This window comes from Vanessa cardui, chromosome 5 (assembly GCF_905220365.1).
Source record: "Vanessa cardui chromosome 5, ilVanCard2.1, whole genome shotgun sequence".
Classification (NCBI taxonomy): domain Eukaryota; kingdom Metazoa; phylum Arthropoda; class Insecta; order Lepidoptera; family Nymphalidae; genus Vanessa; species Vanessa cardui.
In genome coordinates, this window is record NC_061127.1 from 9,125,343 (window position 1) to 9,150,326 (window position 24,984).

A 24,984-nucleotide genomic window follows, 5' to 3' on the forward strand; every position below is an offset into this window, starting at 1 on the left:
AAAATGCGATCGTCAAATGTTAAAATGTAGTAAGAGACTTTTATTAAATTATATCACTAATACAATTTATACGATGCGATATTACTCTGCCTTTTTTTTTACTTCTGTCTGTTTTACTGATATAAAACAGATTTTGTTGATATTCAGTATAAATTCTTGTACTGCAAGAAAAGTCACAGGCTACTTTCTATGCCCAACATTAGAAGACTGACCCCGTAGCCGCAGCAGACAGCAAGTTCTATCAGTAAGCAAAAGGAAAACATTTCAGTTAATTTTTCTTCTTTGTTTCGAAACCTATTGCCCATATAGTTTTGCCAAACTATAGATTTATCAATAAAATAATTTTCCATTTTATAAGTGCTACTGTTACCATAAGCAAGTTTTTGATACTGATTAATGGTGTTTGACTACCAAATATCTCTCTCTTGCTCTTTCACCACTAACCTACTGAACATATAGGATATGCTGTAGGGATAGAGGTCTTAGAAAAACTTACCTTAAAACTGTCGACCTCAGTTTCCTATGTGCGATGGAAAACGATGGTATCCATCCAAACGGCTTTCACACAGCCATACCACCAAGTAAAATGTATAAATGTTTCATTAATTTACTTACTTTATTGTTTCTATTTGTATGTATGAGAATACACATTTGAATATAAAATATTGTTATTATTATAAAGACTTCACACTTTAGATCTTAAATTAATTAGATGAAATCCAAATGTTTTTATTACCTATACAATCAAATATAATTTTGTTACATTATTTATGGTGTTGTTTTTCCAATTTAATTGATAGGAGGCTTTTGATGGATTTATTAGGTTTCTCTCGAAATTAATTCACAAACGTAGTCTAATAAAAAACGCTTAATTTTTAAACTTCTTAATAATAATAAATAATGTTGAAATAAATAAAATAATGATATTCCAATGTGTATATTGGCAGAATATCCTCTAAATTGAAAAGTATTATTTTAAATTAATACATAAGCATTCTATTATTTACTTATATTAGATAAGAGTTTTTATGTCGATTCTCAGGAATCGTTAGCGATATTTTGCGATACTAAAATATACTATAAAAATAAATGAATATCAATTGATAATAAATTAAATGTTTGAGAGTTCTTAACCTGGGCTTATATTTGATAGATACGTTTTTTTTGTTCCAATTGCACACACAAAAACCGAAAATTATAACTATACAGAGGATATATACATATTATTTATTTTTTTTTTAAATTAAAAGAAAATTCTAGCAATACTTGAACGGCAATTTTGATTGTCGCTCTTTACTGATTCCGACTCTTTTGAGAAATAAAAGGTAGAAGAATAAAGGTAGGTAAAGAATAAAAGGTAAAGAAGAAAGTAAGTGTATAAGTAGAGTTATAATCTTCTATTTTTTATTACTATAATCGAATGGAAGCATATTTATTATATCTGTTATTTTACTTATCTGTTATTTACTTTGGGATGCTACTGAGAAATTCTAGAAATTTACAATAGAAGCTAAGAAATAGCCATTAATTTTTATTGCCCCAATTTGTATCCGGTTTTAAGCCAATTACTTCATGTATCACAACAAATCTCTTGAATATTCTATTCTCATTATCTGTAAAGGTTACAAGTTAAGTTTTTGATTGTGTTTATATTTTTAACGTGAACGAAATGGTGATAAACTGCTTGAGAATCATATTTTTTACTTATTAAGTCTCTCTTTCTTCAAATCTCAGACGTCGTAATAAAAGATCAGACTTTAGTAATACTTTTATTAATTATTACCTATAATTATTAAGTCTCCGTTTATGTAAATTAAGTTACAGCTGTTCTTACATATATCCACCATTCCGCTTTGGAACAGCCTGTTGGAATATGTTTTAAAGGTTCTCCTTAAAGGGAGAGGAGGCCTTTAGCTCAGCAAGTGTGAAGCAGTGGAAAATTTACAGACTGTTGTTGTTGTTGTTGTTATAAGTGAATTTTCACATGCAAAAGACTTACATCGCGTAACGGATTAAATACAATTCAACGACAATGTAAATGAGTAAAATGTTGCGCAAAATTGATCTTTGACATTATTCAAATCGATAAAAGATTTATATAATTAAAGTTATAAATTTCACAACTACTTAAAATCATGTTGCTACGCTATCGTACAAAGAATACTACTGAATTATTTTGAATATATAATAAGTACGTTGAATGTTGGAAACATTATATTATATCGATTTAAGGAAAATGTAACGAATATGTCGAGCTATACATTCTATAGGTACATAATACAATATTTGTGAGGAAGTTGTTACTTATTTAAAATTTGGCTCAGAATTTCTATTCTCTATAGAGACTTATTTTTATTACTTATTCCTACAATTCTATGGGTTTTCCAGCATATGTAATGTGTTACAAAATTTTTTCGATTGATTTGATCGGAAATGTTTTTGGTTAAACATAAAATATAACGTCACAACTAAGCCGAGTAGTAATTATCAGCTATTTTCGCATTTGATGAATATTTAAAAGATGAATTTCACATTATTAAAATTTCGTAAGATTTTATTTTAGCACATTTAGAAATTAAGAAAATAAGAAACAAGGGAAGGCGTTCTTTATTCGTATAATCTCATTGTGAAGTTTCTAATACGTAATGAAAAAATGAGACCTAATTAAACATAACTGTAATCACAATAAAAATTAATAATAATAAATCCATTTTATCAGAATAAGAATACATAATGAATAATAGAGTCGATAATACATAAATTATTTATTCAGAAGAATTCATGAGATTATATCATGCACATAAGTAATCATGCATATAAGTAATAAATTAAATTATATGTTTGTTTAAATAGATTCGTATTGTAACTTTCCTTTGAAACAGTTTGAATAATTGGAGATTCATACTAACAGTATAAAGAACTTAGCTTTGTTAATAAAGTCTTCTAAACAAACGGTCTCTTTCGGGTATAAATTGTCGATTCGAAATTAATTCACAGTCCGCACAAGCATGTGCCAGATTGTCGTATCAATTTCACGATTTGCTTATAATGTAACTGGTATCGGTTCTCGTACCGGGTAAACGATTGACTCGACTCAAGGCCGACAACCTATGTAGTCGGTTTTAGCGTGGGTAATCGGCCTAAGAGCTATGACAATATTCGCCATGTGCTCTAGCGATACGCGCGTACGCAGGCTTCGTTAGGCATCGACAGAGATTGCGAACACATGATATACTGTCATATAATTTGTTCTCGTGACGTGAATGTGATGTGTTTTTTGAATTAAAACCACGATGTAAATTAATGCTGATTGACTATTGTGTTCAATATTGAGGTAAATAAATAAATATCGAAATCAAGTGACATAGTTTGTTTAGAATCGTTTTTGACGCTATTTAATTCTGCGATTGTTTCTTGTTTTAGTTATAACTTTATTTCATTCCTCTCATAATATTAATAATAATTCATTCGTTTTAAATTTAAAATACAATTTATTTTTAATAAATTTAAATTGCATATAAATTTTCATCATTTAGAAATTTTGTAAAAATAAAATTTGCTAAATATAAATATGGATTTAAAAAAAATTAATCTTCGTGTATTTTTATAAAATGCTACAAAAAGAAGAGTGTGTGAGTCAGAGTCATAACTGCGTTTAAAATAATAAGCATTTCATATTAAAACAAATCAAATAAATATATTTTATATTTCATTAAAGCAGTTACGTCCGCGTATGCGTTACAGTTATAAAAATAGCATTGATTGTTATTCTAAATGATAAAATAACTAACAAAGGAATAAAAATACAGTACGTAAATATGTGATTCGAAAACATTCATTTTTATTGATATATGATGTGGTTTTTACAGCAGTGATAAATCAAATATAAAAATCGGTGCACAGGAACATTTTATAAGGGAATTTTTGTAGCGATTTTTTTACAACAATGGATGAAATGAATCAAGTGCAGGCGCATAATTTGCTTGGCCTGAAAACTCAGACACCGAAGAGGAAAGACAATGCCCTCACACGAACATTACGATCATGTAAGTATATATCATATATATAATGTAAATAACATATAACATTCAGTCTTTAAATGTATACAAATATTAATTAAAAAAAGTTGTCGTCGTTGTTGTCGTGACCACGTGAAATGGTGGCAAGAATGCTATCATAATTTCCCCGTTGAATCACATTTTCGATCCTCTGGGCAAAAAACGAACTAGTCCTGTCACCTGTAGAGGCAATAAGGCGAGGTGATATATTTTTAATGTAGCTTTTTCCACCACTACTCCAAGGGCCATGTGACAGCAAATAGGACAAAAAAGTAATTCGACATAAGATACATTTGTATGTGCGTATTGTACAAATATTTATGTAGATCGTTTTTTTTTTTTGGTTCTGTTTTTAATAATATATGACATGTTAAGAGGTCACCTCTATTTCAAGAAACGTTAGACGTGCCTTGCGATGTAAATGTGCAGCCAACCGCGGGATTTTAACTGTTATGTCTCTACAATTACACTGACCTTTCACACGGGAATACGTTTAATACTGTAGCTTAGCGTGGAATATTTACTTAGCGATACCTCACTTAAAACTATACATAACAAACTAATATAAATTAAATTATATTCTATCTTGTATATTTAATAAGGTTACCTTAACAATTATCGGTCAGACTAACAGGTAACCAATTGATTCACCAAAAACAGATTGATATATCAAGGTAAAATCAACCCATGTCTGCCTGTTTAATACAAGAAATACTTATACAAAAAAATGTTAACTACGCTTGTGTGCGAAAGGTTATTATACAATTAGCGAGTTCATGGGTGATAGCACGCCTTGGGAATTAAACGATCGCCTCCTGGCTATTTATATTTTTGATATTGAATATTTGTAAATAAACACAAATTCACAAAGCTGTCGATTTTATTTCGACAGTGTTTTTCCGAACATATGGGGTTTGGTTTGACACTCAATAAGTAATACGCTTCTATATTGAATAAAATAATTTGTTTAATTGATAGTATTAATATTCTGTTATCAGTTAAATATATTATATTATTATAGCGTAAAATTATTTGAAATAATTATTCACTATTTGTATTATATTATATGTTAGTTTATTACGTTGATAAAGCAATGATACACGCATATACGAGCCACCTGGTGTAAAGTGACCTTGACTTTGGTAGGCACATGTCGATTTGTTAATAAATTTCATATATTTATGTATATGTATTTACTATAATAGAAAATTTGGCAATGTGTTATTCAAGTTACATTTCAAGTTTAGAACTGTCTTGAAGTTAGTTTGATATTGGTGTTGTCTCTCATAAAGTCCTAAGCTAGGACAGATTGTTCTGGCTTGGATATAATATTTACATATATTAAGATCTTTTCAAAAATATGTGTATCAACAGTTTACTTACAATTGGTATAAAAGAAACGTATCAGCCTGGTAAATTTCCCATTGCTGGGCTAAGGCCTCCTCTCCCATTAAGGACGGGGTTTGGAACATATTCCACCACACTGTTCCAATGCGGGTTGGTGGAATGCACATGTGGCTGAATTTCGATGAAATTAGACACATGCAGGTTTCTTCACGATGTTCTCAGCTCACAATTAATATAAACAAACCGAAATGTTGTATTATGTTGAAACATAAATAAGTCGTATCATAGAGTTATCCTATAAGCATTAATTCGAACCTCAGCGCAGACGCTTGACATACACACATATAGACTTGACATACAGCTGATATTGTTTAACATCACGTGAAAACTATTACGAATCGATTTTGATAAAACTTTTATGTTTATAATCTTTCGATTAAATTTATCAAAGTACACGCTGTGCTTATAATATTACTTCTGATGAGTACGAGATACAGACAGAGTCGCTTACCGCTGTCTGTCCCTATGTATGCTTAGATCATTAAAATTACGCAACGGATTTTGATGCGGTTTTCTTAAATAGATAGAGTTTTTCGAGAGGAAGGTATTTTTATATAATACATGGGCAATACAGTAAATAAACACTGACAATTTGAGTTTCGAATGTCACTTCGAAAATAAACAAATTCTGTAGCATATTTATATATATTTATTTGTATCAGCGGGTCGTTAGTAATCTATAATCTGCTCTGGCGCGAATGTTCTAGAACTTTATCGAGCAGAGGGATAAAATTATTCAGTTGAATATGTATTAATGCTTCAGAAACAATGTTACACATATATAAAATTAGTTCTATTTAGGGTGTGTATATGTAGCACAGAATTTTTACGGTTGAGCAAATCGTATTGTATACCGTTAATGATGAAATGTTAGAGTGCGTGCGTGCGTTTTGATACCCATATCAGTTAATGGCTATGATAATTGAGCATGTAATTTATTTGTTCTTTTAATGATAAACTTATCGACTTTACAGTTTAAAAATCTCGGATCAGGGTTGTATTAAAATACATTTTAAATACGGTATGAAGTTCTAGACTACCATCTCACGATAATAAAAGTATATTTGAAGCTGCTGCCTTTATTTCTGGTTATATAATAATACAATAATAACAGCCTGTAAATTAACACTGCTAGGCTACAAGCCTCCCCTCCCTTTGAGGAGAAGGTTTGGAACATATTCCACCACGCTGTTCAATTCATTCCAATGCGGGTTGGTGGAATACACATGTAGCAGAATTTCTATGAAATTTGTCACATGCAGGTTTTATAAAGACAAATTAAGCACATGAATCAGCGGTGCTTGCCTGGGTTTGAACCCGCAATCATCGGATAACATGCACGTGTTCTAGCCACTAGCTCTATTTCTGGTTGTGTCAGATTATTATCCCAATAAGAGAAAGAAATAAATAGTGTAGTAAATGAAGATGAAGATTGCTAAACTCCCTTGAGAATTGCCGTGCCTTACCAGGGTATCATATTCCTGATGAAAGTATACGTAAAATATAATATTTATGACTTGTTAGATGTCTATTTTATCACGTATCTTAAATAGAACGCCTTATCATTTTAGGTAAGAGTATTGAGAACATAACTTTAAAAGGCTAGTATCAGTTATCCTAAATGTTCGACTAGGTATATAAGGGCTTTGAAGTAAAAGATAAGATTAATAAATAACTACGCATGGAATTTTCTAGTAATATTTAATCACGTGATTTCGATCGATTTAAATTTCGAATTTCGATTTTTTTTCTTTTTTTTTTTTCTTTATAACATTAATGACGCTAAGATTCACGGGAAAACGCCTCGGTCAAATATGTTAATTTAGTATTAAAACAGTTATAATATGTATATTCCAAATTAAACTGCTTAAATATGAACAAAGTAATTCGTCTTATATTATAATAAGTGTGTGTTGAGTTTTCGAGTTAAATGAATAATCTATCGACCTTGGTTTTATTATTTAACATTGCTGTTTTTTTATTTAACATTGCTGTTTTATAGTCTAATTACGACGCGAGGCGATGTGTCTTAAATCAAAACATTAATGCATTTCAAACTAGTTCATGCACGCGACGGTTGATGCCCTGTAAAATTTGAACACAATTTAAAAAAAAAAACGAAATTTTTTTTTCATTTTTCCGACCAACTAACAATGTCTATTTCTTAAATTTATATCGATACATTAAGTTTTCTGTCCGGTCGGTATAAATTCATACAAAGTTACAAAATGTTATTTACCTTTTAATAATCGGAGATCCCGTGATAATTAAGTCAGTTATATTTCGCTTATATACATATTTATATATTATTCAAGTCAAAGAGGTATCTGAGAGATCAATGACCGACACTTAGGTTGTTCGCAAAAACAAGAATACAATTATGAATACCATATAATTATGTGGTTTTCAAACTTTTTTTTTTCATTAATACTACAATAGTTTTCTCTCACGGCTATGCTTACGTGTCGTAGTCTTTAGATTTAAACTTAACTAGCCTGCGTACTATAGTGTAGATCAAGTTTGCTCCACACAAAATTTTAGCCAAGTCTTTTCTTAAAGATCGACTTCGCGCGTAAAAACCCCCAGTGTTGCAAATATCCAGGGTCCGTGGTCCATCCCTTTCCATCAGGTGAAACACATCCTCGTTAGCTGATTATTCCATTAAAAACCAAATCAATTTGGTTAAATGGCTTAGCCATGATTGAATAATAGACAGACAGACTGTTGCTTTCGCAGTTATAAAGTTAATTTGATAAGACATAATATCCGATTACCTACATAAACAACATTATTACATATTTATAACACATTCCTCAACATACATTTTTGTCTGAGATAACCTTTTATTTGTCTGTCGTAAAGCAGAGATAAAAAATAAGTAGCAATAGCAAAGAATCGAACTATCCGATATTGTACACCCAGACATTTTTCATTGCCTAATAAAACTCAAGTTACCTTGTTATATAGAACTGATCAAACTCTTTGATATCTTGGAGCCCTATCTATTGGATAATAAAATTGAACGTACACAGCTATACAGAATCGGGATTTTTTTCATGATATTTGTAACTAAGATGTTGTTATGTCCGTTGTGCTTGTACGACGGTTTACTCACTCATTAAACTAGAATACAACTATAATGAGTACTACTGCTGCCACTCTTGGTGGTAAAATATATAAGGAGTAGGTGGTACCTACAAAGACAGGCTTGCACAAGCCATTAAGGATTTTCTAACTATTTAAAAAAATGTCAGATATCGCTAATACTATCTTATAAAACTATTTAATGTCCTAACAGCGACAAGTCTCGTACTCTTGGTTCACAGTATAACAAGGAGTTGAGCAATTGTCATTCTTATTGTATATGTAGTGGCTCGAAAAATACGAATCTTACACTTAATTTTTCTTCGGTACAATCGCGTAACGTTAGCGTAGCATTGAGTATAAATTCATAATTATGAGTTTGACAGAATAGAGAGCAGAAATATATTTGGGCACATGTTTGTTCTATATATATTTATAGATAGCTAATCTTTTTAATCATTCTGTATCATCATATTAACTTCTGAGCATTGGCTTCCAAAAAGACGTGCTACTGAGCCCGATCTTCAGCAAATCATCATCATCATCATCCACGTTCTGCCAGCCACCTTTCGTACATCATTGCTCCAAAATGCCACAGGGCATCTACTAAGCTTGGTGATTCGCGGTTTCTACTCTAGAACCTATGCCCCAACGGCTATCAGTCCTCTCACAGATGTGACCGGCCCACTGCCACTTCAGGCAGATTATCCTCTAAGCTATGACGGCCAATATTAAATAAGTCCAATTTTATTAAATCCTAAATAAATTATTATATTTAATGTTCGATTGTCAGCTATTTGTTATAAGTTTTGCAATATTGTTTAGTATCGAGATGAAAATGTGCCATGTTTGTACGATATGTTTAGATAAGGTGATATGAGTTGCAAACGGACGTTCGCGGCTCAAATCAAAGGCTTATCAATTTATTAATAACCATATCAAGATCATGTTATAAAGGAAGGATGTTTTTCTTACGATAAATATTACTAACAATTACTATGTATGAACTTTATAAAATCGATTCGATTCCAATGTGATATAAGTGTAAATAAATAAAATTTTAACAAAAAGAAAAACCGACTTCAAACAAAACACTATTTTAAAATAAATAAAATTTTAACAAAAAGAAAAACCGACTTCAAACAAAACACTATTTTAAAACAAATGAATATGCACGAAAAAGTAATAAAAATAATTGCGTATTCAACATATTTTTTAGAGTCTTCCTAAGTTAAATGAAATGACAAATATTAGACTACTTAAAAGTCGATTAACGATTATATTATGTAGTTATAGTTATTGGTATATTTGGAGCCGGTGTCAGCCACGGTGCCCTTGCCCCAACAATCAAAAGAAAGAAACGATACGAGCCCCTTGATTGATTCAGTATATTATTGTGTAAAAGGTAATTTGTAAAAAACATATTTGTTAAAGTATTCTCGTATTGTTTTTTGATAGATATACTGTAGGGTTTTATTGGCTGACACCGACTCCAAATATAACAATAATTATAACTACATGATATAATCGTTAATCGACTTTTAAGTAGTCTAATATTTTTCATTTCATTTAACTTAGGAAGACTCTAAAAAATATGTTGAATACGCAATTATTTTTATTACTTTTTCGTGCATATTCATTTGTTTTAAAATAGTGTTTTGTTTGAAGTCGGTTTTTCTTTTTGTTAAAATTTTATTTATTTTTTGATTTTAAGTGAAGCTGATGTTGACTAACTAATTTTTTTTAATATGGATAGATTAAACGTTCCGTTTATATGAGTCAGAAACTACTTCGAGGACAATTTCAAAGGAAACTTGCGAATAAAGCAAAAATAGACTTTCGAAAATGCGGATTTAATACGTCACGCGGCGTAAACTACAAGGATCCCTCGAAAGAGCTGTAATCGAACTCAGAAAAAAACTTTGAAAAAGACCAACTATATTTCGTACATCATATGACATCACATCACATACACAAAATTTGATTAAAGATAGTAAGAAATTCAGCCCCATATCGCACCCTAACTGCGAGCCGTATAGGAGTTCCATCACTACATAGTATAAAACAAAGTCGCTTTCTCTGTCCCTATATCTTTAAATCTACGCAACGGATTTTGATGCGGTTTTTTTTAAAAGATAGTGTGATTCAAGGGGAATGTTTGTGTATATAAAACATGAACAATATAGTAAAGAAACACTGATAATTTTAGAAGTTTGCGATGTGATGTCGTATATAAACAAATTCTGTAGTATATTTAGTATCAGTATTGCACCCGTTTGAAGCCGAGGTGGGTAGCTAGTTGATTATAATATTCGACTATGAAAATTACATAAACATAACCACATTACGGAAGGTGATTCAAATATCCAAATAACCTATAAATAAAAGATTCGACCGAGTATCGCTAACGTGCTCCTCAGAATTGTTCCGTTCCCTTCCGTTCCGTCACTTTGTCATGGATCCTGTGTTCAGAACCTTACCAAACTTTCACCAAATTACCCTTGAAGTATATATTTTATAATAAAAAAAGAATTATCAAAATTGGTTAACGTGATTTTCAGTTATTCACCTATTTGTCGCGCATATACATAACGCCAATTTAAGACTTATGATGTTTTCACATGGATACCGTCATCGGAAAAAAAATAAAAAAAATGGGACCCCACGGGAAGCACTACCTTTCAAACAAAAAAAAAATTATCAAAATCGGTCCACCCAGTGAAAAGTTATGAGGTAACAAACATAAAAAAAAAAAAAAAAAAAAAAAAAAAAAAAATACAGACGAATTGATAACCTCCTCCTTTTGGAAGTCGGTTGACAAATGAATATGCACGAAAAAGTAATAAAAATAATTGCGTATTCAACATATTTTTTAGAGTCTTCCTAAGTTGAATGAAATGAAAAATATTAGACTACTTAAAAGTCGATTAACGATTATATAATGTAGTTATAATTATTGGTATATTTGGAGCCGGTGTCAGCCACGGTGCCCTTACCCCAACAATCAAAAGAAAGAAGCGATACGAGCCCCTTGATTGATCCAGTATATTATTGTGTAAAAGGTAATTTGTAAAAAACATATTTGTTAAAGTATTCTCGTATTGTTTTTTGTTAGATATACTGTAGGGTTTTATTGGCTGATACCGACTCCAAATATAACAATAATTATAACTACATGATATAATCGTTAATCGACTTTTAAGTAGTCTAATATTTTTCATTTCATTCAACTTAGGAAGACTCTAAAAAATATGTTGAATACGCAATTATTTTTATTACTTTTTCGTGCATATTCATTTGTTTTAAAATAGTGTTTTGTTTGAAGTCGGTTTTTCTTTTTGTTAAAATTTTATTTATTTTTTGATTTTAAGTGAAGCTGATGTTGACTAACTAATTTTTCTTAATATGGATAGATTAAGCGTTCCGTTTATATGAATCAGAAACTACTTCGAGGACAATTTCAAAGGAAACTTGCGAATAAAGCAAAAATAGACTTTCGAAAATGCGGATTTAATACGTCACGCGGCGTAAACTACAAGGATCCCTCGAAAGAGCTGTAATTGAACTCAGCAAAAAAACTTTGAAAAAGACCATATATATATTTCGTACATCATATGACATCACATCACATACACAAAATTTGATTAAAGATAGTAAGAAATTCTGCCCCATATCGCACCCTAACTGCGAGCCGTATAGGAGTTCCATCACTACATAGTATAAAACAAAGTGGCTTTCTCTGTCCCTATATCTTTAAATCTACGCAACGGATTTTGATGCGGTTTTTTTTAAAAGATAGTGTGATTCAAGGGGAACGTTTGCGTATATAATACATGAACAATATAGTAAAGAAACACTGATAATTTTAGAAGTTTGCGATGTGATGTCGTAAATAAACAAATTCTGTAGTATATTTAGTATCACTATTGCACCCGTGCGAAGCCGGGGTGGGTAGCTAGTTGATTATAATATTCGACTATGATAATTACATAAACATAACCACATTACGGAAGGTGACTCAAATATTCAAATAACCTATAAATAAAAGATTCGACCGAGTATCGCTAACGTGCTCCTCAGAATTGTTCCGTTCCCTTCCGTTCCGTTACTTTGTCATGGATCCTGTGCTCAGAACCTTACCAAACTTTCACCAAATTACCCTTGAAGTATATATTTTATAATAAAAAAAGAATTATCAAAATTGGTTAACGTAATTTTTAGTTATTCACCTATTTGTCGCGCAGATACATAATGCAAATTTAAGACTTATGTCGTTTTCACATGGATACCATCATCGGAAAAAAAATAAAAAAAATGGGACCCCACGGGAAGCACTACCTTTCAAACAAAAAAAAAATATCAAAATCGGTCCACCCAGTGAAAAGTTATGAGGTAACAAACATAAAAAAAAAAAAAAAAAAAAAATACAGACGAATTGATAACCTCCTCCTTTTGGAAGTCGGTTGAAAAATATTATTAAGATTACAATAAAGTAAGAAACAAAGTTTAACAAATATATTTACGTTTATTGTAAACACAATGAACACGTTATTTGCTTTTGAAATATTATTTGTTTATTTATAGTTTTGAAATTCAATGAAAAAAATCAGTCGTCAACTTCCTTAAACATGCATGACATGCATGAATGGGCACAAAATAACATGCGATTTTTTTATGCTAGCGAAGCTGTGGCGAAAATTAGTGGAAATTTATTTAGTTAACTTTATTACAACAATTTAAATTATAGTTATAAGTCGAAATATTATAAATACAAATACCAATAGTCACACTTAAATAGACTGGTAATAATAATTGTACTATAAAATAATAGTTACGATTACCTACATAAAAGAAAATTTGAAGAATAAGATTAGCTGAACTGAGTAGTATATATTAAGTATTTAGTAAAATATTGCTTAAACAGATGGAAATCATAACATATTTAATGTAAATAAATAAAAATATAAAATTGCAATTATAGTATATAATAATAATAGTAATTATGGCGTGGAATTTCAAGGACTGCACGAACATTAATCTTGTTAAAAGTACAAATCAACTTCGTACTGGTAAAGATACCTATTTAATGTTCTACATATATACTTATAGCATGAGTAAAATTACATAGCTGAATTAAATAAAAATAAATCTGAATTAAATTTTACTTATCCTTTACTTGTTTTCTTAAAATTTGTGTGAATTATCAATCTATATTAAACCTATAGATGTGAATGTATGTCTGTCTTTGGATCTTTCACGATCAAACTGCTGAACCGATTTGGATGAAATTTGGTATGAAGCAAACTTGAACTCCAAAAAGGACATAGGCTTTTTTTTTGTCTAACACATGACAACCAACACCCTAGAATGAGAGCAAAGCCGCGTGCGATTACTAGTTTATTCGCAATATAATATGTAGATGTATGGTGTTTGAAATATCCTTCAACGAAATTCTTATACCTCAACCTTGTGTCTCTATGCATGTAAAACTTCCGGTCCAAAAGTTTTCTTTTCGATAACGTTGACGATATAACTTATCTCACACCTACGACACAAAAACATACAATTTAATGTCTACCCACAAACTAGTTGTAGTTTTGTGTCATTCGTAAAATAACACAAAAAAACAAATCTTGCTATTTTATAATATTACTCAATAGCAACACCTTTAAGTTACGACTTTATCAAACTAATAGTTCGTCAAAATATGTTATAATTAATAAGAAAAATGTATATAATAACTTTCAGGTTGCTTCATACCACAGCGTTATATTCTAGGAGTGATGGGACTCCTTGGTGTATGCAATGCGTATACAATGAGAGTTTGTCTTAATTTAGCAATAACACAAATGGTAAATCGCACGAAAAATGGAATGGAACACTTTGACCCAAATGCTTGTCCTAACGACGAGGAAATTGGCGGAAATGCAACAGTTTTTCTTCGACCAGTAAGCGATAATTTATATTTCAGATATATTATACAGTTTTATTAAAGACTTTTTTTGAATGCACCATTTTTAACATAATACTCTTTAGAAACAACTATTATAACATGGATTATTATTTTAAACGATTTAATATTCACTTACCAACTCGAAGCTTTATTTGAAGTTCTAAATGGACAAACTGTCTGCAATTTCCAATATACGCTTCTAAATAAACAGTGTAAATTTAATAAAATGCAAACGTCAAGGCGATATTTATACCACTTTTATTACTTCGCAGTATGCAACATTTGACTGGGACGAGAAAACACAAGGATTAATCCTGAGTGGGTTCTACTATGGATATGCGGCTACTCAAGTGCCCGGCGGTTATTTGGCTGAAAAATTCGGAGGCAAATGGACCCTGGGAATCGGTCTACTTAGCACTGCTCTCTTCACATTCCTCACGCCAATCGTCATTAGAGCAGGGGGTGCTACTTGGCTCTTTATTCTACGAGTTCTTCAAGGGATGGGAGAGGTACGTTTCATATTTTTAATTTTAGACACTGAAAAGTTGTCTTGTCCATCGACAAGAAAAAACCTCTATATAAAATTCATATTTGGCCTTCCAGGGTCCAACGATGCCAGCTCTCATGATAATGCTGGCGAGATGGGTACCACCGCATGAAAGATCCTTCCAAGGCGCGTTAGTGTTTGGTGGAGCTCAAATAGGAAATATTTTCGGATCTTTCATGTCTGGAGTTTTGTTATCTGAAGGTAGAGACTGGGCGTACGTATTTTATTTCTTTGGTGGATTCGGCCTTCTGTGGTTTACATTGTGGGTAAGTTTAACAGATACGGTTTCTTTTAATTCATTATTATAAATTATTACTACATATTAATAAATATTTAAATGTATACTTAGTACTATCAAGGGATACAGAAAAATATACATGTGTCTTATTGCTGAGAGAAGACTTCCAGTATTATAAAATATGTAATTGTTATATAATATATTGAAAATAGAAAAAGATATGCCTCGAATTTATTTTTGTTACATTATATTCTTGTGATATTTTCTCTGGCTTATAAACTCTAAGCACGAAGTAGAGACTTGTAAAATTGTGAATCCTGGCTTGAACCAGCTTGATTTAAAACTTATTAACCTCCTCCCATTCCGTTCTTAAGTTTATAAATATTAATACTTTATTCAGCAATATCAAAACTAAAATATTACAGCTTTATATAAATAATGATAATAAACCTAAATTTAAAAAAAGAACATGTATATGTATGTAAAAATATATATAGCAAAATAAGCATTAATTTATATTTCCAAATTTACTTTTTAGAGTCTTCTGTGCTACAGTACACCAAATTCTCATCCCTATATATCGAAGAAGGAACTGAACTATTTAAATAAAAGCGTCACGACCGCAGAAAATAGTACAAGGAAAGATCCTGTGCCTTGGAAAGGAATATTGAGATCGGCTTCAGTATGGGCGCTTGTGTTCGCCGCTGTAAGAATTTTACTTTGAATTTTTACTTTACGCTAAAATAAATTTAGTATTTATTAAATATGACATCGTACACAGCCTCTAGTAATATTCTATCTAGTAATAATGTGGTTTATACGAATATTCCAAACCAAATTTAAAAATAAATTTGACATTTGAATTATTAAAGGTTACATGAAAAGCAGGGAGCGGTTTAGTAGTTATTAACTACGAGATGAGTTCGGGATTTTATGAGTGCAAATTTTATAAAGCTTTATAATACATATAATTTAGTCAACAAAAATATTATTCAAATGACGAAAAATTAAATTATAATAAATTTTATATTGCTTACTTATAATAAAATGATTAATTTCTTAAATAAATTTCCATCATCCGTTTCATATTCTTAAGGGTCGATTTATCTGATCAAAACTAACCTATGTCCTTCCACGGGATTGAAACTACTTCATATCAAATTTCTTCTAAATCGGTGCAGCAGTTTAATCTTGAAGAAATAACAATCAGAGTTACTTTCGCTTTTGTAATAGGGATATAGTTCGCAGGTTTATATAGATATATTATGTATGTTAAACCTGATGATAGCGTAATACTTATTGAAATTGACTCAACTTGCAAAGACTTAAACGAAATAAAAACAGAATAATATGTTATTTTCTTTTTATCCGAATTTTATCTTCAAATGTTTTATAAAATATTATAATACGCGTTGAGTTACGTTTAATATCTAATGTAATATTCATACCAAAATAAACTAAAAGTCGGACATCTTAGTAAATTCCATCACATACGAATAGTTAGTAATGCCACAGTATTTTTAATTTTATGAAGCAAACAATTTAGAGTTCTATTTTAAAGCATTTAAGTATATATTCCTTTGTCTACATAAAACACGTACACTTAAGGTGTGGTACAGGATTTAATACGGCTGTATTTTGCTTAGGAATGGCTTTTGTTATACAATATCCACGTTTGTACGTTTGTTTTAGCCTTTACAGAACTCTACAATGCAAAAGTTTTGTATGCTCGAAGCTCGTTGAACTTAGCATTGTAATTTTCACATATTTCGCTTATTTGCTTGCGGCCATGTTTAGTCCTGTGAACAGTTGTTAGACTAAGTGAAATAAATTGAAAATGAGAACGTGTTTAGTAATTTTAGTATATTGGCATGAATACAACAACTCTATGTTGTTGTTTAGAATATTAAATATGTTTATTTGTTTTCTTTATAGTCTGTACCAGTAGTCGGTTGGTTGGGTATGTGTTAGGCTAAAAATGTAGCCTATGTCATTTCTTGGAGTCGCTTTCGTTTTTTCAAGTTTGCTTCATAGCAAAGTTCATAAAATTCAGTTCAGCGGTTCGATCGTGAAAGAGCCACAGACAGACTGACAGTTACTTAACATTTATAATATTAATATGGACTCTTAAAACCTAAAACAACTAATTGATATTTGTTTTACGTTAGTATAAGTACGTTTTTATCAATATAAATAAATAATGTTACTCTTTTAAATCGTATATTTAAAAAACAATAATTATAGGCGAAGGCGCAATACAGGAAGCGAAATTAACTAAACTGATCACAACGCTAGATAATCGCCTTGAAATTGTCATTACCTATTTAGAAGACAACCTGTATTTATAGGGACTCATTATGTATTCTAAAAGTGTTTCACACAAGCCTTTACATTCAGAGACTAAGGGTATATTTTGATGTTAATTCGCCGGCTTATTACGGGTATTACGTAATGATTTTTATAGCTCGCTTACGGTGAGACCTTGGCTTGCACATTGTATGCACATGAGTTGCACGAGGTAATTTGAAAAGCCAAAGGTTTCGAACTAAACATATAATGTAAACTAGTTTTAACCGGATATTTTTCGCTAAATATTTCGAATAATATTTTTGAATATTCATCAAATTATTATTGGAATATGTTGCTATATTTATATTATTAATAATAGGTACATAGTTTATTCGTCAGTCAATGACGAGTATCGCTTCTATGGTTGCTCATTATTGGAATACTAGCGACCCGCCCCGGCTTTGCACGGGTGCAATGATTAATGAAATAATGACGAGTATCAATTCTAAAATAGCTTTACATAAGAAATAATTCCAAAATTGAAGCTTTTTAATATTATTACCGCATTTCGATGACGTAAGAACCAAATTATCTACATATGTACGTTACCATGAATAACGGTTGGAACTGAATAAGTAAGGAAAAATATATATTTATATACTCTTTACCAGAGTTCAATAAAACGTTAAACGAGCAAAAGAACGAAGCAATTTACATAATACACGCTCGCTTTTCTCAATACAGTCTTTGTTGTAGGATATTCACCTTATCACAAACGTATTTAGAATTCGATGGAGATAAAAAGTTTAATTAACTATTACTTAATTAAATTTTATCAAAGGTTTTAAATTGATGATTCGGAAAATTAAAATCCCGGGATTGTCAATAGAAGTTATTGGGTTATTCCACCAATAAATTCTCTATAGCTCGGATTTAAGCTTGAAGTAATATAGAGTCTTCTCTAAAGCTGTTAGTTTTGCACCTGATCGTTCCGGTCAAGCTGTGTTTTCTTCCAATCTAACTATAAGAGTTGTAGGGAATAGGTAGTGCAGCTGTGTTTGTGCACACACACTTGTGTAATATGTGTCTGTGAGACTCGCATAATCTTGTTAAACAAAGTGGTCTTTACAGGTGAACCAATTTTAAATCCTCAACTTGTGCAGAATTTAATCTTATAATGGAATAGAAAACATTTATTTTGTTATTAAGAAATCTTTATCACCATCATCACATTTTTGGTTTAATTTTTTTCATTTTCCCATATTTGGGTTTGTTTTATGATATTGCAAGAGAAATTATTTGGCAATCTTGCGATATTACATCGGTTGTAAAACTGCTAAAACTCCAATATGAATGGTATTCATACGGATGATTGATTGATAGATGATTCCCCACCTTTTTTGGTATGCACGAGCTTGGATGGGCTGGCTCAGTTCTATTTTATTGGAAAACCCGCAGCTTAATGCTGGATAAATTAAGGTGATCTTCTTGTACAAGGTTTATACAGGGTTATTGGTAACTCGACGTATATCCGTTAGGAGGTGATAGGGGTGATTATTTGCAATAATTTGTGTGTTTTTATAACGTAGCTGTAATATATTTTTTTTATAACGTAGCTCTTGAACTGTTTCTGTTTCTAAATTTTATTTTAAATTTGTGTTCAGTATGTCAGTTTAGTAAGTAATAAAGTCTTTTTTCATTGGTCTTTATTTTTAGTTAATTTTGTGAGAATTTTAAAAAGCGACTTTTAGTACGAATTCGTTCATGTTCGAATACGAATGTCCGCCAGCGTCCTTTCTGGTGATTTTCAACCGACTTCCAAAAGGAGGAGGTTATCAATTCGTCTGTATTTTTTTTTTTTTTTTTTTGTATGTTTGTTACCTCATAACTTTTCACTGGGTGGACCGATTTTGATAATTTTTTTTTGTTTGAAAGGTAGTGCTTCCCGTGGGGTCCCATTTTTTTTATTTTTTTTTCCGATGATGGTACCCATGTGAAAACGACATAAGTCTTAAATTTGCATTATGTATATGCGCGACAAATAGGAGAATAACTGAAAATCACGTTAACCAATTTTGATAATTCTTTTTTTATTATAAAATATATACTTCAAGGGTAATTTGGTGAAAGTTTGGTAAGGTTCTGAGCACAGGATCCATGACAAAGTAACGGAACGGAAGGGAACGAAACAATTCTGAGGAGCACGTTAGCGATACTCGGTCGAATCTTTTATTTATAGGTTATTTGGATATTTGAGTCACCTTCCGTAATGTGGTTATGTTTATGTAATTATCATAGTCGAATATTATAATCAACTAGCTACCCACCCCGGCTTCGCACGGGTGCAATAGTGATACTAAATATACTACAGAATTTGTTTATATACGACATCACATCGCAAACTTCTCAAAATTATCAGTGTTTCTTTACTATATTGTTCATGTTTTATATACACAAACCTTCCCCTTGAATCACACTATCTTTTTAAAAAAACCGCATCAAAATCCGTTGCGTAGATTTAAAGATATAGGGACAGAGAAAGCAACTTTGTTTTATACTATGTAGTGATGGAACTCCTATACGGCTCGCAGTTAGGGTGCGATATGGGGCAGAATTTCTTACTATCTTTAATCTAATTTTGTGTATGTGATGTGATGTCATATGATGTACGAAATATATATATGGTCTTTTTCAAAGTGTTTTTGCTGAGTTCGATTACAGCTCTTTTGAGGGATCCTTGTAGTTTACGCCGTGTGACGTATTAAATCCGCATTTTCGAAAGTCTATTTTTGCTTTATTCGCAAGTTTCCTTTGAAATTGTCCTCGAAGTAGTTTCTGACTTATATAAACGGAACGTTTAATCTATCCAAATTTAAAAAGAATTAGTTAGTCAACATCAGCTTCACTAAAATCAAAAAATAAATAAAATTTTAACAAAAAGAAAAACCGACTTCAAACAAAACACTATTTTAAAACAAATGAATATGCACGAAAAAGTAATAAAAATAATTGCGTTTCAACATATTTTTTAGAGTCTTCCTAAGTTAAATGAAATGAAAAATATTAGACTACTTAAAAGTCGATTAACGATTATATCATATTGTTATAATTATTGTTATATTTGGAGTCGGTGTCAGCCAATAAAACCCTACAGTATATCTATCAAAAAACAATACGAGAATACTTTAACAAATATGTTTTTTACAAATTACCTTTTACACAATAATATACTGGATCAATCAAGGGGCTCGTATCGCTTCTTTCTTTTGATTGTTGGGGCAAGGGCACCGTGGCTGACACCGGCTCCAAATATACCAATAACTATAACTACATGATATCACCCCTGTCACCTCCTAACGGATATACGTCGAGTTATCAATAACCCTGTATATTCGATAGTTTGTTTAGTTAGATACAGTAAAATGCTTCTTCTCATGAATGTATAAATGAAAAATCACATTTAATTCATTTGTATGTTTTACTTGGTGTCAGAAAAGCCTTACACTTTGGGTTCGCTTTGGTATCTATTTATGACATATTCTACCGTCAAACAACAGTACTCAGTGAGTGAGTTAGTGTAACTACAGGCACAAAGAACATAACACCTTAATTTTCGAAATTTGTGCCGTATGGGTTCTTAATGGAATGGTTAATATTTGATACGATGTGTGTGTGTAAATAATAGTGACCGCTTACCATCAGGTGGGCCATTTGCAAGCCCTCCTACCTATTACATAAAAAGGAAGTAATTCATTAAACTTAACAGTTAAAAATTTTCATTATCAAAATATAATATAATCTACTATAAATACAACATACATTTGTACGTGTAGAATATATATGTATTTACGGTATTTTATACGTTTTTCTTTTGTAGAGTGACATAAAAAATCAACTATTTTCCCCAACGATATTAATATTAAAGTCTGGAACATTTTGGCAGAAAAGTAATTGAAATCATAAATCAAAAATATCGAATATATTTTCAACTAGATAGCTTCAATAAATTGCAGTCAAATGTAATAGATATTATAACAGTATGAGAATGATTTCGTAACTTGAAATGCGATTTGATTTTATTAAAAATTCTATCTCGTAAGCGATTTCCACCTGATAACCATAACGTGTAATGCGTTAAAGAAACGGCAGGCAATAAATACCTTTTCTACTGGAGCAAGAACAAGGCTTGTTGCTATTTCCATACTTTCTAGGTTAAATATTGACCCACAAGCAAGTTTATTATATGATTAATAAATACGTGAACACTCTTTGGTTCTAACATGGAATGAAACCCTTGATTTAAACTTTGCTTGGTTCTGTAAACGATTATGTTCTTCTCGTAAATTTCACGGTTGTTAATTAAGTATCAAAAAAGGGCCTATCGACAATAAATAAATCTGTGATAGTCATAAATTAAGTTTTCAAATATAGAACTTTTAAAATATTTATAAATTATTCATAGAAAATAATAAATTACATTTAAATCAATATTAGAAATCGCCTCTGAGGTGTTTAAGTATTGTATAACATAAATTTATAGTACCAAATCTTCGTGGGTTCGTTTTGTGAAATTTATTACTTATACAAACATTTCAGGTCGGTCACGACTGGGGATACTATACAATGGTGACGGATTTACCGAAGTACTCCCACGATGTTCTCAAATTCAACATCGCAACAACGGGTACCCTGACCGCGCTACCTTATATAGCGATGTGGGTATCTTCTTTCCTCTTCGGTTTCGTTTGTGATCTTTGCATCAAGAAAGGATGGCACACGATTAAAACTGGAAGGATCATTCATACTACTATAGGTTTGTTATTTTAAACTTCTATTAACTACGAGTTCTTTCACTGTGATTTTATATGTACTCAAAAGTGTGTTTATTTTGAGTTATTACGTAATTCGAAGTTATTCGAATACGTTATGCATTTATTGTGCCATAATATATTATTGAAATAAGTAGTAAAAATATTCCTTATTATTAACGCATTGGTCGAAGTGTTCGGAGCAAAGTCGCCTGGAGTAATATTACTTGACTTTATTTTACCATCGTACAGCAAATTGCAAAAATTGCAATTATCCAAAAGCAAATAACTGACCAGGTCCAGTAGTTATTTCTATTTTAATAATATATATTAAAGTCACCTACCATGACAGTGTCTCAGAAACTAGTGTTTTGATTTTGTTTTGAGAATAAAGATACCGTTTTACTATTAAGGTAAATATTTCGTAGAGTGGTCTATTCATATGAAAAAAGTTATATAATAATTATATGTCTACTATACATCCCAGTACAATAGTAATTATAAAAACAAATTCATATTTCATGTAATCGAAATTTAAATATTTAATTGTTTCAGCCGCGACTGGACCCGCAATCTGTATTATCCTAGCGTCCTACGCCGGATGCGACCGAGTCGCTGCGATGGTTTATTTCATTCTATCTATGGCTCTCATGGGTGGATTTTACAGTGGAATGAAGGTAATAATGTAATATATGTATTTCCGGGTAGACCCAAAACTGTTTCATATACATTGTCATTATGTGAATTGTCATCAGTACGAGCTAATGATATCTTAATTATGATGCTGACTGCTTTTCATTACTCGCAATACCTGAGCCCCACTTTCGGCTTTTCTCGCTTATTTGAGGGGTCTTATAATCGAAGCCATAGCAACAAATTAGTTAACAATAATAAATATAATATTTGCGTAGGTGAACGCGTTGGATCTCGCGCCGAATTATGCCGGTTCGCTCACATCGCTCGTCAATACAACATCTACCTTCGCTGGGATTGTGACACCGTACCTTATTGGGTTATTGACACCTGACGTAAGTATCACGTCTATATTTAGATTGTCTTTTAATGAGGACGTCGATGGAATATTGCGATTCTTAATTTGAATTTTATTGTCTGTAAATTATAATGCTTACGAAATATTTATTTTTGTATTTTTTTAATGATCTTCGTTATATTCTGAGCCGAGATGGCCCAGTGGTTGGTTAGAACGCGTGCATATTAACCGATGAAAAATCAAACCCAGGCAAGCACCACTGAATATTTATATGCTTAATCTGCGTTTATAATTTATGTCGTGCTCCGCGGTGAAGGAAAAAATCGTGAGGAAGCCTGTACGTGTCTAATTTGATAGAATTTCTGCCACATGTGTGTTTCACCAACCCGCATTGGAGCAGCTTGGTGGAATATGCTCCAATCCTTCTCCTCAAAGGGAGAGAAGGCCTTTATGTTGATATGATACATACTATACTCGTTATATTCTCAGCTGCGATATAATTTGTTCATAATTAGAAATTAGTGTCTTGAACTTATAGATATAGCATACAGCTAATTTGCATAATATTCTTGTTACAAAAAAAAGGTAAAAAAACGTATCGTATTTTGCTTATTGTAATAATATTTATGCTGCAAGTTTTATAATGAAAAGTGCGTACACTTTTTTTTCAGTCAACTCTGGTGCAATGGCGTGTGGCATTCTGGGTGTGCTTCGCGGTACTCGTGGGAACAAACGTAGTTTACTGTATCTGGGCAGATGGAGAACAACAATGGTGGGATGACGTCCGTAAATTCGGCTACCCCCAGGGCTGGAAACATGGACCGCTCATACCTGACGAACCGGAACAACCTGAGTCAGTCAGACTGTCAAGTAAAAAGGCTACCGACGACGCGTTTTAGACTTAAAGACTTGTAGCGTACCACTGACATATCATAATCTAATATTTTTAAGAGCAATCTATAGATGCTTTTATTGTACATTATTGACGCATTTCATTTGATTTCTGAAGATGATAAGATATGAAAAAATATCGTTTTGCATAGAAGAGATTCTTAAAAAAACATAGATCAAATTAATACTGTCGATAATACCACCGATGTTATGAATGAAAAGTTGTTTTTTTTTGTTATGATGTTGTTAAAACAATTCAATAATACATGTAAAAGCAGTACAAATAGCAATTAAGTTGAAATAGTATTTGCTAGTCAGGATTTCATTGATAATAATAAAGTTTCGACTGTTTTTGGTAACTCAAGCAGTTGATTTGCTGTTAACGTTGATCAAAAATGATCAATCTTGAATTGATGTATAAACTGATCTTCGTATAGGTAGTTGTAGAAACTTTATAGTTTTTTTTTTTTGTATTGTGCTTTTTGTTAAACATTCTGTTTTATTTGTCGTTTGATTGTAAACAAAATTTAGTTACTACTTTATTCGTATCGAACCCAGTTTTGGTTTTGTCAATGATTAATTATATTTGTCAATTTTTATTGACAATTTGATTTTTTTAAGTTGAAAGGCCTTTCGAAAACGAAAGTTGGGTTAGAGGCAAAATGTATATTGAGTTTTAAATACTCCTATAGAGTACATTATATAAATAACAACTGAA

The 24,984-nt window shown here is 31.2% G+C and overlaps 1 protein-coding gene and 1 long non-coding RNA gene across 2 annotated transcripts; one reads left to right on the top strand and one right to left on the bottom strand.

Moving 5' to 3' along the window:
• The first annotated feature begins 3,081 nt into the window (after positions 1 to 3,081).
• LOC124529758 (putative inorganic phosphate cotransporter) lies at positions 3,082 to 24,526 on the top strand. Its single transcript, XM_047103664.1, has 10 exons — positions 3,082 to 3,334; positions 3,870 to 4,046; positions 14,298 to 14,497; positions 14,775 to 15,011; positions 15,106 to 15,315; positions 15,826 to 15,993; positions 22,173 to 22,389; positions 22,940 to 23,061; positions 23,296 to 23,412; positions 24,047 to 24,526. Exons 2-10 carry the CDS (start codon positions 3,947 to 3,949, stop codon positions 24,272 to 24,274), a joined length of 1,599 nt encoding a protein of 532 aa, XP_046959620.1. The 5' UTR covers positions 3,082 to 3,334; positions 3,870 to 3,946; the 3' UTR covers positions 24,275 to 24,526.
• LOC124529759 lies at positions 24,480 to 24,814 on the bottom strand. Its single transcript, XR_006966438.1, has 2 exons — positions 24,651 to 24,814; positions 24,480 to 24,612 (listed from the first exon to the last, which is right to left on the bottom strand). It is a non-coding gene; the product is annotated as an uncharacterized LOC124529759 (long non-coding RNA).
• Positions 24,815 to 24,984: the final 170 nt, after the last annotated feature.

Bases quoted from the DNA above. Each gene is read 5' to 3' on its own strand.
- LOC124529758 (XM_047103664.1), top strand. From the start codon at position 3,947: ATGGATGAAATGAATCAAGTGCAGGCGCATAATTTGCTTGGCCTGAAA. The intron at 23,062-23,295 runs GTAATAATGTAA...ATATTTGCGTAG, and splicing joins GATTTTACAGTGGAATGAAG to GTGAACGCGTTGGATCTCGC. The intron at 23,413-24,046 runs GTAAGTATCACG...CTTTTTTTTCAG, and splicing joins TTGGGTTATTGACACCTGAC to TCAACTCTGGTGCAATGGCG.